This window comes from Gossypium raimondii, chromosome 8, assembly GCF_025698545.1.
Source record: "Gossypium raimondii isolate GPD5lz chromosome 8, ASM2569854v1, whole genome shotgun sequence".
NCBI lineage: Eukaryota > Viridiplantae > Streptophyta > Magnoliopsida > Malvales > Malvaceae > Gossypium > Gossypium raimondii.
This window is the reverse complement of record NC_068572.1, coordinates 59,843,292-59,858,098: the sequence shown is the minus strand read 5'-3', so window position 1 is coordinate 59,858,098 and position 14,807 is coordinate 59,843,292. Positions and strand designations below refer to the sequence as shown.

The following is a 14,807-nucleotide window of genomic DNA, read 5'->3' as shown; positions in this document are numbered from 1 at the left end:
CTCTCGAAACCAAGATCACCTTATGGTTTCCAAAACCCATAATTTTAAATTTTAAGAGGATATTTGGCTATTTGGTCGAACGAGAAATCGAAATCCAGCATGTTAGGGCACGTTTTCTCGAATTTCTAAACGCAAAATAATACCTTGTTTTAGAAAAATTTCCCTTTTTGCGTATTTGGATTAAAATTCATGTAACGTTTAAAACAATGTGCGAATGAAGGGTTACATTGATGGAATGCCAATATACAACATGAAGAAATAATTTACGATCAAAATATTAAATGAATGAATCACTATAGCATGAAAATACGAGTAAACGAAATAATACACATAATGGTAATAGCCATACAACATGCATCATTTTAAAATATCAATATTAATAATCAAAGCAAGCGAGACGAAATAATATAGACAATAATTTCACGTAACTAATTGTCTAAGACAAATAATTTATGAGATCAATTCAAATAAATGGTAAATATCTCAAGCAAACAAAATATGAAACTTAAAATGAAAAATACTAATATAGATTAAAATAAATAAATAAATAAATAAAACACAAAACAATATTTTTTCTTTATTAAAAATAATATATAAAAATTTAAAGGACAATATATATATGGTAGTTTAAAACAAATAATGTAATAAAAAATTAAGTAAATATTAGGTGAAACATTTAAAATAAATAATATATGTAAAACTTAAAATACATAATAATAATAAAAGAAGAGCCCTTAAAAAAATAAAAATAAATTAATTAATTTTTTTAAAAATAAAGAATAATAAACTAATTAAATGAAATAGGACAAAATTGAAATCAGGCACAAAATTCGGGGTTTAAATCGCAAATAAATAAAAGAGGGTGGTTCGGGACCGAAATGAAACGCGCCCAAAGCGGGAGGGACCTTCAGGGAAATATTCCCCAGTCCTTGAAGTGCGCCGTTTTGCATGGGCTAAAATACAAAGGGAATAAAATTATATAGGTAATTTAAAAAAAAAACTGAAAGGGCAATATTGCGATTTAAACACAATGTGAAGGGGCTAAACTCGCAAAAACCCCTTTTTACTAGGATCAATACTACGCCGTCCATGGCACCAGTGTCTGCATGTGGTCTAAGGACCAAATCAAAACAAAAACACAGCTCTATGGCTAATCAGAAAAACCAAAAGACCGCATTGAGGTAAACCGCAAAAGGGGAGGGATCTATTGCGCAAATATCCCCCTAAGGGAAAACACGCAAATCCCCCCTGGAGGGTCGGGTTATGCATGTGGGCGGCCTTATACGGCGTCGTTTTGAGGCCACTGAAATAGGCCTCAAACGACGCTGTTTTGCAATCTCTATAAAGGCTAAAATTTTTTTTTAAAATTTTTCTGTTGTTTCATTATTTCTAAGAACAGAGGAAAAAAAATTAAAAAAAAAAGGGCTTTCCTTTTCTCTGCTAGGGTTCCAAGCCTAGCCTTGGAATCCCGCCGTCGTCCGTCGCATCTCCGCTGCAGCGCCACCGATGACGGTGGCCGGAATCATTCGAAAAAAAAGGCTTTTTAGCCCGTGCCCACCAAAACAGAAAAAGAAAAGAAAGCCTTCCTCGTCCCTTCTTCGAAACTCAGCTCTGATGACAGAGAAAAGGACTCCGGCGATGGGACTGTGACGCCCAGGTAAACTTTTTTTTTTTGCCTTTTTTATTCCTGTTTTCAAATATGTAAAAAGAATAAGAAAAAAAATGCTAAAATAGATTTAAATAAAAACTCTTAAATCAAAATTTCACCTTTAGTTTTTGCTTTTTATTTCTTAATGTTCGTAAAAATGGAAGAAGAAGATTACAGTGCTCGTATTTGGCTTATATAATCGATTTTAAAATCCTTAAACTTCTCTTTTTTTTTGTCGTTTGCGATTGTTTCTTGCTGTTGTCCTCTTGTTCTTTATTTTTCTTGCAGGTAACAGTACGCGTGAAGGAGGCTACGGTGATAGTAGCGGCAGGCTAGAATGGCAAAGGCCTAGGGGCAGGAGCGGCGGCTAGTTAGGGTTTTTTTTGCCTGAAATTTTTTTAGGTTTTGTGGGCTAATGGGGCTTAGTTTAGTTTTGGGCTTTTGGATTGGGTCTGTTTTTGTTAATGGACTGTTTAACTATTTGGACATTTTTATTTAGGTTTGGTTCTTTAGTGGGCCGGGCAAAAATTGGCTGTCACAATATATTCAGCCTTTGGAAGAAAGGATGTGTATGACCAATGTCCAAACTCGTGATTCGATCCTCATAATCGATATGTCGAATCCAGACGATCCCGAAGTGACGAAATCGATCTGTGAAGCGGCTTCAAAATGGGGTTTCTTTCAGATTGTTAATTATGACATACCTGTTGAAGTTTTGGAGAATGTTAAAGATGCTACTTACAAGTTCTTTGGGCTACCAGCTGAGGTTAAGAATAAGTAATCTAAGGAACATTCGTCGTCGAACAACATGAGGTTTGGCACGAGTTTTACCCCTCAAGCCGAGAAGGCTCTTGAATGGAAAGATTACCTTAGCTTGTTTTATGTCTGTTAGGATCGTCCCGATTAAGTAACAAGTAACAAAATAGCGGAATAAATTGAGAAATTGAACACATAAATTTAACGTGAAAAAACTCCTCCAAAGAGGATAAAAAACCACGAGTAAAAATAGTTTTATTATAATGGCAAAAGAACGAAGAGTACAAAAGATGGAGATAAAAACTAAACCCCGAAAACCCGAAAACAAAGAACTCTCTAAACATAAACACTAAATTCTCTAAATGTGTTATAAGTTCTAATATCTAATTGGTGTATTTACTAAGGTTGTAAAAAAGCCTATTTATAGGCTAAATTCATATGTCAAATAATAATAAAATAATCTAAACTAATCACTGTTTGACTGAAACAATTGAACAGAGTTTAACGAAAAGATTATTTTTCAAATTTGACTGAAAATAGGAGTCATACTTAACAAATCTCCACCTTGACTCATATTTCTACAACGCCATCTTTGTCAAAGCCCGCCACGAGCCTATCTTGAACTATGCAGGGAATTAACTAAGTCGAATATGTGCTTAGAAACTGGAAGACTTCTAGCCTTCGACTTGTATGCAGCCAAATCAAAACTAACCCGGGTCTGATTTTCACGAACATAGTGCCCTAACTTTTCAAAACCTGCATCCAAAAGAGAACCTCGCTTCAACGAAAAGGTCATACATTTTTCCCTCCTATGACCAAGTTGCCTCCACTCCAAATGAGTTGACTTCGACTCTGTAACGGATGAGGGACGTCCGATTTCACCGGTCACTGTAGAACCTTCCAGAATATAAAGACTGCCAGTTCTTTTACCTTTTAACAAAACGAGAGCTCTACGAGATACTTTAATACTGCTTGACTCAATGTTGATTCTACATCCTTCAAGTCTAAAATACTCAAAGAGATGAGATTCTTTCGTAAATCAGGTACATACCTGACATCTGAGAGTGTCCTAATTGTCCCATCATGTGTCCTAATTTTAACGGTTTCAATACCAACTACCTTACTAGATGAATCGTTTCCCATGCGCACAACTCCACTTTCAACCGAACTGTATGTAGAGAACCATTTTCTATTGGGACACATGTAGAAAGAACATCCCGTATCTAGGATCCACTTGAACGTGAGCTTGGAGTTATCGCTCGTTGACACTAACAAGAAATCATCACCGCTTTCATCGGCCAAACTAGCATCAGTTACATCTTCCTTGTTACTCTCAGCAGCTCTTTTATTTCTCAGTTTATAACAATCTGCTTTGACGTGACCTAACTTTTTACAGTAGCGACACATTTTGTCTCGTTTCTTTGATGCTACGAAAACGGAAGCTTGTCTATCTACCTTACTATCCAAATGAAGCTCATTGTCGAGTTTGTCTCTACTTAACAAATGGCCCTTCACATCTTCAAACAAGATTTTGTCTCTGCCATAAATCAGGGTCTCCCTGAAAGACTTGTATGAAGGGGGTAAAGAGCACAATAATAGCATAGCTTGATCTTCATCATCAATATGAACCTCAACGTTCTTTAAATCATTTAAAAGAGTAATGAATTGACTGATGTGATCTCTAAAAAGCTCACATTCGTTCATGCGAAACGTAAATAGATGTTGTTTCAACACTAAACGGTTAGCCAGAGACGTAGTCGCATAAAGAGTTTCTGACCTTTTCCACAAGGCGGATGAGGTCTTCTCCACCAATACCTCCTGCAATACCGTATTCACGAGGCACAACTGGATTGCAGACAAGGCCTTTTCATCAAGCTCTTCCCATTCTGTTTTATTTAGATTCTCAAGGTTTTTCCCAGTAACAACCTTTTTCAAACCGGATTGAACTAGAATTGCCGTCATCTGAACTTGCCACAGATTGAAATTTGTCTCATCATCGAACTTCTCAATTTCAAACCTTGTTGTTGCCATATCTGAATGGGTTGATCTATGAAAATTGAACTAGCTCTTGATACCACTTATTAGGATCGTCCCGATTAAGCAACAAGTAACAAAATAGCGGAATAAATTGAGAAATTGAACACACAAATTTAATGTGGAAAAACTCCTCCAAAGAGGATAAAAAGCCACGGGCAAAGATAATTTTATTATAATGGAAAAAGAACGAAGAGTATGAAAGATGGAGATAAAAACTAAACCCTGAAAACAAAGAACTCTCAAAACGTAAACACAAAATTCTCTATATATGTTATGAGTTCTAATCTCTAATGGGTGTATTTACTAAGGTTGTAAAAGAGCCTATTTATAGGCTAAATTCATGTGTCAAATAATAAAATAATATAAACTAATCAGTGTTTGACTGAAACAATTAAACAGAGTTTAACTAAAAGATTATTTTTCAAAGTTGACTGAAAATAGGAGTCATACTTAACAATGTCTCCGAAGAGGAAGCTTTTGCACTATGGACTTCCGTTTGCAGGTAGGTAGTTTCTTTTTTTCATCACAATATATTCTAACATTAGGGTTTAAAACCGTGTTAAACGAGTGTCTAACAAAAACTTTATACAATATTAGATTAAGCAACTTTTAGGGCACGTTCTTTTATACAATATTAAGTTAGGTTCATAAGATTTAAACATGTATCAAACGAGTGTCTGACAAAAAATATAACCACGACTTCATACAAGTCATTATATATTTTTCATAGATTTCCTTCATTTTTATTTTATGTGTGACCATGTTAGATGTCCATTGATTCAATCACCAAGTTTGATCCAACTTTTTCTATAGTGCTTGACGAACACGCAATTTGCTAACAAGTTTATTAATTGTTTCTTTTTTAGGGAACCAGTGCTAGATTATATGAAGAAATCTGAAGTTGTCATTAAACAATTATTAAAAGTGCTAATGAATGGCCTAAATTTGCATGAGATTGACGAAACAAAAGAATTATTGTTGATGGGGTCGATGAGGACTAACCTTAATTATTATCCCAAATGTCCTAATCCCGAACTCACTGTTGGAGTTGGTCGACATTCTGATGCCTCGACTCTCACAATTCTCCTTCAAGACGAAATTGGAAGGCTTTTCGTTAGAGGAAATGACGGCGATAATTGGATCTATGTTCCTCCAATCAAAGGTTCCCTTGTGATCAATGTTGGAGACGCATTGCAAATAATTAGTAAAGGCAAGTACAGAAGTGTCAAACATCGCGTGGTGGCCAATGGAAGCAAGAATAGAATCTCTGTCCCAATTTTTGTGAACCCAAGACCTATTGATATGATCGGACCATTTCCTGAACTAATCGAAAATGGTGAGAAACCGATTTATAAACAAGTTCTTTATTCAGATTACGTCAAACATTTCTTCTGTAAAGCACATGACGGAAAGAAAACAGTTGTGTTTGCCGAATTATAAACATTTTCATCCAATATTTGTAAACTTTTGTAGATTTACCTTTCGAGAGGAAGGCTGATAAGTGAAAAAATAAATAAATTGTAAGCATAAAAGCTGATAATATGTGTCATGTACATATGTAAAATGCCAAAAATGAGTTCTTTTAATTTAGGGTAAACTATGTTCATAGTCACTTTAAAATAAATTTTATTTTATATTGGTCACTCTATTTTTTTTTCAATTTAGTCACTTTAATTAATATAATTTTTTGAATTAGTCATTGCCATTAAATTTTTCTTTAATCCACTAATAGATTGCTGATCATGTGGCACATAAACGCATTGAGTGACTGATAGATGATTTTTTTAAAACTTGACTTAAACTAAGGACCTCTTTATAATTAGCCCAAAACTTAATGGGCTAATGTGCCACGTTAGCAATCTGTTAGTGGATTAACGAAATTTTTAACGGCAGTTACTAATTCAAATAATTATCTTAATTAGAGTGACTAAATTGAGAAATAAAATTAGAGTGAGCAAAATAAGATAAACTCTATTTTAGAGTGAGCATGAGTGTAGTTTACCCTTTTAATTTATTATTCTTTTATTTTAATTTTTAAATTAATTTCTCCTTTTAACTTAAGACAGCTATTTAAAAAAACGATGAAAATAAACATAAAGATAAATTCAATAATTTATATATTTTATTGTATTATAATCATGGTTAAAGAATTTTATAAATATAACATTTAAATTGTCGATTGATTCTTAACTCGATTGGTATAGGTATTGTTGTCAATGCAAGAAGATGTGGGTTCGAGTGTGCTGAAGTGCATTATACTTCTATTTATGGGTTGGGGAGGGACTAATAATTCTAAACATTGTGTCAAAAAGAACAGATATAATCAAAACTTATAATGAGATGATCAATATATATAATATTTAAATTTTAATATATTTCATGGATTCATATTATATGTTTATTTTTATTTATTGTTACACATAATTAGTTTTGAAGCAAATTGGAACAAGTAATTTGTTAAAAATTCTACGGAAATTGCAATATAAAGATTGAAAAAGATACACAGTCAAAAGCTATGACATACATAAATTAGAGAAAATAAATAAATAAAACACTCAAAATTTTCATTCAACCATTTGATTTCTTCAAAGCATTACACAGTTTAAGAAAATATATTTTTGTTGAAAAATCACACAATATCCTTTTTTATTTAGCAATAAAGTTTTTTTCTAATAGTACACATCATGCTATTCATGGATAATAATATATAAATTAAGGTAATCGATATTATATCGATTGATGTATGGTTTTCTATTAATATTAATATGTATCGATTTTGATGTAACATTTTCGACTTTATTGTTAATTTTAAAAATAATCAATAAAATCCATCAATCAATAAATTCACAATAAAAAAATAGAATTAACCAAAGATTCGTATAACTCTTTATATCATATCTAATATTACTAGAATTTTCTAGCAAAAATATATATTTTGGATCCATATATATATATATATATATATATATATATATATATTTGGTATTTAAAAATTCTATGTGGAAAAAGGGAGAGAAAAAGCATGTTTGATTACAAATAATACATGTGTGAATAATTATAAATAGAATCAAAGTATAAAGTATTAACGGACTAAAATCATAATAAAACCTAGGTATAATAGTTTTTTCTTTTTACCTTCTAATTTTTTAAAAATATCATTTTAGACTTTTATTTAAATTTTTTTATCTCTTTTAGCCTTTAAACTTACATTGTTTATAAAATCACCTCAAAATGAATAGAAAATTAACATCTATTTACTTTCTTGACGTGACAATCACGTGTATGTCACATTAGCAATTAATTAATTTTTACCTTAATTGATATTTTTTTTGCAAGTTGTACCTAAATTATGTTTCATTACTCAAAAGTTTACATCCATTTATTTCCCATTTTAAAAAAAATAAAAATATTTCATAGAAACCAACCAAATTAGGCATGTGGCAAGCTGTGATTGGTGAATTTTTTAACAATTATTAATTTTATAGTATTTTAAAAAATATTTTACGAATTCTTCTTATCACATCATCTAAAATCCATAACCAATATGTAATATAAAAATCCGAACCACTATTTTCCTAATTTTCTCAATCAAAATTAAAAAATAAAATTAGGGTTTGATTTTTACCCGGTTGTTATTACAAATCTTTTTATTACCTACCCTACCACCCACATGTTAACAATTATAACATGTTAAAACAAGGACCAACATGTACGAACAACGTGTGTGATGTTTTAACATTTAGGAAAAGTTGCCAACCATTTTTTAGGAAACAGTCAACAAAGTTGCCAACCAATATTTATAGCATTGGATTTGTTCTTATCCATGGGATGGAAGATTAATGGCTACCTTCCTGTGATCATTACAAACAATATTTTCAGATATTGAGTGGAAAATTGAGCAGGTGGGTAGTGTAGTATTCTCGATGACAGATCAGAAAGGTAATGAAATGGCTTCAACCTTGGCAGTAGCAGGTATTAATCGTGGTGACATATTTAAAGCTTGATGGTGAGTTTTAGTTTTGATGTCAAGTATTTGTTTTTTTAATTATAGGAAATGTTTCATTGTGTTCCTTTGAATGTTGTTCTTGTTGTATTACAACATATCAATTTGAATGAAGCAAAAAAAAATCCAAATATATATAATATAATATTTAAAAAATTAATTATGTGGAAAAAGAGAGAGAAAGTCATGTGCATGTTTAATTATAAATAGAATTAAATTAGTATAAAATATTAAGGAATTAAAATCAGAATAAATCATATGCATGGTAATTTATTTTGCCTTCTAACTTAAAAAAAAGTTATTTTAACTTTACGTTTAAATTTTCATCTCTTTTAACCTTTGAACTTGTATTATTTATCAAATCACCTTAAAATAGATATGAAAAATTAACGTCTATTAACTTTGTTGACTTACATATACGTAACAATCCATGTATATGTCACATTAGCAATTAATTAATTTTTTACCGATACTTTTTTTTTGTTCCAAGTTACCTAAATTATGTTTCATTACTCAAAAGTTAACATCCATTAGAAAAATTTGCCAATCATAACTTGCCACACATACGGTTTGATTTATTTGTACAAAATATTTTTAATTTAAAAATAATAATTAAATCATTTGTAAAAATGGGAAAATAATAAATGGGAAAGCCTATCAAGTGTACCTGATAGAAGAGATGAAGAAGATGAAGCGAAAATAACAAATCTTTTATTTCACCCATTTATTATTTCCCAATTTTACAAATTATTTAATTGTTTTTAATTAAAAATATTTTATAGACACAAATAAATTTAACTATATGGCAAGCTGCGATTGGTGAAATATTTTAATAGATATTAACTTTTTAATATTTTAAAAGAATTATTTTATGGGTCTTTCTTATCACATCATCCGTGATCTCTAATCATGTTTTTTTTTTCATCTCATAAATCTGAACCACTATTTTCCCCTGATCATGTTATTTTTTTCCATCTCATAAATCTGAACCAATATTTTCCTATTTTTCTCTATCAAAATTACCAAAATAAAATTAGGGTTTGGTTTTTACCCACATGTTAACAATTATAACATGTTCAAGCAAAGACCAACATGTACGGACAATGTGTTTGATGTTTTAACATTTAGGAAAGTTGCCAACGAGGAAACAGCAAAACGTGTAGAATAATAAATTATTGTTCCTATGCCAACCATTTTTGTCTGACTTATTTTCTTTTCAAATAATAAATTATTAGGCTTAGTGCAGAACAAGGTTGATGAGCCTTTCTTGCACAAAATATGTGTATAAGTAGCCGTGAATAAGGGTGTGCAAATCTCGGGTAAAATCGATTGAATCGAATTAATTCGGTTAATTTATTGATTGATTAAATTATTTCGGTAGAGGTTGGTTAATTTTTTTTAGAAATCCAGTTGACAGTTAATTCGGTTTGAAATCGGTTAATTAATTGTAAATTTATATTTTTATATACATTTTATATATATTAAATTCGATTAATTTGGTTAATTCGGTTACTTTTTTATATGTTTTATATTTTTTTAACTAAAAAATAAAAAATTATATAAATTTCGGTTAATTGACCGAATTAACCGAAAAAGTTCGGTTCAGATAATTTTTTAAAAAAAATTTCGGTTCAGTTAACAGTTAAGGGTTTAAAAAGTTCGATTAATGCTAGTTCAGATCGGTTAACCGATTGAACACCCTTAGCCGTGGATTAAAACCATGCTTTCATCAAACTCACATTTGTTATTTAACTCGAAATCAATCAAAAAAACAATGGCGTCATCATTTGCTTGGAACTTTTTAAAAATATTTATAATGCTTCAATTGTTATAATTGAAAAGTTACAAATGACTCAAAAATTATATCACTTGGTTATTAATTAAGCGTTGTCGTTATTTATAGTGATTAGTTATGTCTCTTGTTATCAAGAGTTATATTATTTATTTATTAACAAAGAGTTATGATTATTCAATTAGACATCTATTAAATAATTATGTTTATTGTTAAAAAGATGTCAATATGAGTGAATTTTCATTTGTATGATACACCAAAAAACGTAGAAATAAAGTTTTTTTTATTCTCTCATCATCTTTTATATTCCTAAATTGTTCTATAAAGAATTACTGTAGAAATTTTTTATAGAAATTGATATCCTTGTTATGATTCGCTCAATGCTCAGTGGATTATTTCGGTCAATGCAAAACGTAAACAATCATTAAACTTCATTGTATCCTTGAGGTTAATTTGCCAATAACTCTTTTGTACACCATAATATAAGTGTGGGCGAATAAAATCTTAAAGAAAGTAGCATTGATACACACCCTGAAATATTCGTTAATCTTTTATAAGTTTATTTTTATCCTTACACACCAACAAACCATTCAACGATTCCTTAACTCTCATCAATATCGTTACTAACCGAGAGAATGGAGTGAAGGATTTATTCGAAATGGGTCTCAAAAGCTCTTTCAAAACAATTTATCCAACCTTTTGGAAGAAAGGATAGACTTATAAATTTATGATGAGGTCAATCTTTGACCCATAAATTTTTGATGAGATGAATCTGGTCGTTTTAAATTAAAGTTATATTAAGATTGAGTTAAGTCAATGTTTATTTTTGAATTAAGTTGTATTTTATGGATGTGATATGTCTTATTACATTCAATATTTGCGAGTATCTTTTTAATTATTGTTTATAATATGTAATTCAATGGCGAAGCTAGGGTGGCTAGCAGGGGCAATGTTCCTCCCTAAAACGGAAATTTTTTCATTTAGACCTCTTCATAATTTATAAAATTTTAAATTAGTAATGATAAAATTACACTTTAGACCCTCAAAAATGATAAAAATTTAATTTAATCCTTTAAAAATTATAATAATAAAATTATATTTTTACTATTTAAAATATATAATTGAATTTCGTACCACAACAATTTCTTTTAAGTCAAGGTTGACATATATAGGTTAGAAAAAACAAACCAGACAATTTTTAATTCAATGGAATTTTGATTCAACCATTTGATTTTTTTCTTTCTTTGAGTTATTCAAACAAAATATATTATTTTTAAAGGAAAAATTTTATATTTGATGTATTGATATATTATTAATGAATTAGATAATATAATTTTATTTAGAATGAAATTAAATTTTATTTATTAATTATATATATATCGTATTAACTGTATATAAACTTGTGTATTTGACTTGTATCATAGAATTATTTTATATGTTATATAATTGTAATGCCGAAATGATTAAAACATTACGTGAGTATATATATAATTGGCTTAATGATAAATTTGGCCACTAATGTTTGTATGTTTTGTCAAAATGGCTCTAATTGTATTTTTGAGTCCTTTTTCTATCAACTTTTGTTCTTTTTTTTAACCTTCTTTTCTAATGATTTAATGAATAAATTCAAAGTTTCAATTTTTCTTTTCTTTCAAAACGTTTCAATTTTTCATACAATTGTTTATTGAGAAGTTTTTCTACTAAGTTAAATTTTTTAGATAATTACGTTTATTTTCTTTAAATTAAGAGTTGTTTTTAATTTCTTGTATTATTTATTTATTTCATTATTCCACATGTAATTATCTTATTGGGTTATCTTAGTAATAAATTACATATCATTAAAAATATTTCACATCATCCCGTTAACTATTTTAACGGTACTTTAATGAAATCTATTAGAAAAAGTAGATTAAAAAAAAAGAACAAAGGTTGATGGCAAAAAGGCTCAAAAATACAATTAGGGTCATTCGACAAAACATGTAAAATTAGTGGCCAAATTTATCATTTAGCCTATATAATTTGAATACTCCATATGGTATCTTATTTCTTTTAGGTTTGTGCTGTTCTTAACCATCCTTTTTTGCAGTTATAGAAAATGATTAAATTTTAATATTGGTCCCTCTATTATGCCTAAATTTGATATTTGATCGCTACACTTTAATTTCTAATGTAATTTGGTCCCTATATTTTTATGATGTTATTAACTAGTCCAAATAATTAATATCATTAATTTTTCAATTAATTTGTATTTAATTTTTTTTATTTTTTATACTTTAGATTTTTTGTGCTTTAATCCATCAGGCCCAATAGTTTGGGCCTGTTTGAGTTCGACTTTAGATAAAGCATTTTATAATTTGGGCCAGCATGACTTTGTCTCAATTATATTTGTTGATTTAATTATAAAAATACATAAATATTAATATAAACATTTTTTAACACTTTGCAAATATAATTATTATAAGAAAAATCATAAATATAAGTATACTATAAACCCCTAAAATGGTAAATTTTTTTGAATTTTTAAGTTAATATCATGGTTAAATTGCACTTCAACCCCCTAAGATGGTAAATTTTCTTTATAGTCCCTTTAAAAAATATGAAATAATATGTTAATAAATTGATAAAATTATTACTTTGACCTCCATTAAAAAATATAATTTAATCTTGACCCTCCTAAAATAATTTTTTAGCTTGGTCCCTACTTAGATCTAAAACAATCTGAAAAATAACTCACCTAACATTTGGGCATGGTGGAACTCAATTTTAGATGTTCAAGAACTCAAGGCTTTTGCTTTTGCCAACGTAAAGCTTAATTTATGCAATTTTTTAGTATTATATGAGTAATGATTTGGTTTTGAAGACTAAGGGTATGAATGAGAAATTAGCACGCACAAAATATTCGATTTCAACTCGAAAAAAATCGAATTTGATTTAATAATAATTAAGTTGAACTCAAATTCGAACAACTTGAGCTTAAAAATAAATATTTAATCGAGTTTGAGCTAAATATTAAACTCTAAATTTCAAGCTAAACTTGAGCTCGAACTTACCAATATTCAAACCCAATTCGGCTCAGTCACTCTTGTTGGAAACTACCTAACCTTGACCATTAAATTTGGGCCCAACTTAGCCCGTGAACAAATGAAACTTGGACTAACGATAGCTGTTAAAGGTTTCAAGTTGTTGGTTTAATTTATGTGCTATAAATGCCAAAATTGGTTGGTCTTCACCAAAACTCATATTTTTTTACATTTATATAATTTTTAATATTTTTATATTTATAACGTTGTCACATTTTTAATTTTATTTTTGAGAAAAACATTTTTATCTGTTTTAAGTAATTTTTGTCTCATATAAAATTTTAATTGAGACAAAAAGAGTATATAATAATATATAAGTTAAGTTGTTTATTTGCTCAGAATGAAAAATTGTGCAAACAAAATAGAAATAACAGAGAGGTTTGTTTAACAGTTTCGTTTCTCTATGTCTGCGAAGTCTAACTCAGTGAGTAATTCGACTATCTTTTATCCCAAACTATAGAGATCTTACATTTGAACCTAAAGATTAACCTTTAAATCTTCCCTATGAGAACTTGAGAGTAACCACTTTACCAATGTTTACAATAACAGCTTGCACTCTCTTAAAAAAATGTTCCCCAATGAACAAATTAGAATGCACTCTATAAGCTCTTATTACATAACTTAGACAAGCCTCAAAACATATATAAATTTCGGTTTGCTAACATAGAATTTAGATACAAAGTAACTCATTGAAAATTACTATTACATCAATAACAATCAAAACAAAGTCACCATGCTCACTAAAATCAACAGCATTATCTCAATCAAATCTCCATATTCTAACAATTTAATTCGTTCACTCAAATCCAATCCAATTTTCAAATGATAAGAATCAGTTTTCATAGATGGACCAAAGTATTTTCAATATAACAACACATAACCAGATTCAAATATTTTATTCATTAAATTGCCAAATCAAATAATGCAAGATTTTTAACCACCTCAGTGGCACTGTCAGATGCCACTTAATAACTCTCAACACATTTTGCATCATTAATAATATTATATTTATTGACAATCATATTTATGTAATGACACGTATCTTTTAAAATATGAAAAAAAAAATCAAAAAATGTGATAACCTTTTAAATCCTTAACAAAAAGTATTACATATTGATCACTAAGCTTTGTTTTTAGTGAGCATGCTGACTTCAGTGACTTTTTTCATGTTTTTATCGTGAATCAGATGTATTTTTTGTAATTGTGTATGATTGTACTTATACTATTTTTTCAAAATATGTACTACAAGGGATTGCCAAATTGTTAACTCGTAAAATTATGGGTAAACTACAAGTTTAGTCACTTATATAGAGTTTAAATTACATATTGGTCACTAAGCTTTTAGAAAAACTACAATATAATCATTAATTTTGCCGATTTGCGTTTTTTTATCACTAAATTGTTATCCCTCCATTAATGTTGTGACTAAAATATCATGTGGCAACAAAACTGTCGTTTTTTTATCACTACTTGAATAATTGACTTCTTTTA

At 29.2% G+C, this 14,807-nt stretch overlaps 1 protein-coding gene and 1 long non-coding RNA gene across 2 annotated transcripts; both read left to right on the top strand.

The window, feature by feature from the left end:
* The first annotated feature begins 1,388 nt into the window (after window positions 1–1,388).
* Window positions 1,389–2,530, top strand: LOC128032028 (uncharacterized). The gene is made up of 2 exons (XR_008198427.1): window positions 1,389–1,657; window positions 1,937–2,530. It is a non-coding gene; the product is annotated as an uncharacterized LOC128032028 (long non-coding RNA).
* A 2,367-nt stretch (window positions 2,531–4,897) lies between these two features.
* LOC105793474 (feruloyl CoA ortho-hydroxylase F6H1-3-like) lies at window positions 4,898–5,881 on the top strand. The gene is made up of 2 exons (XM_052634905.1): window positions 4,898–4,947; window positions 5,308–5,881. Exons 1-2 carry the CDS (start codon window positions 4,898–4,900, stop codon window positions 5,879–5,881), a joined length of 624 nt encoding a protein of 207 aa, XP_052490865.1.
* Window positions 5,882–14,807: the final 8,926 nt, after the last annotated feature.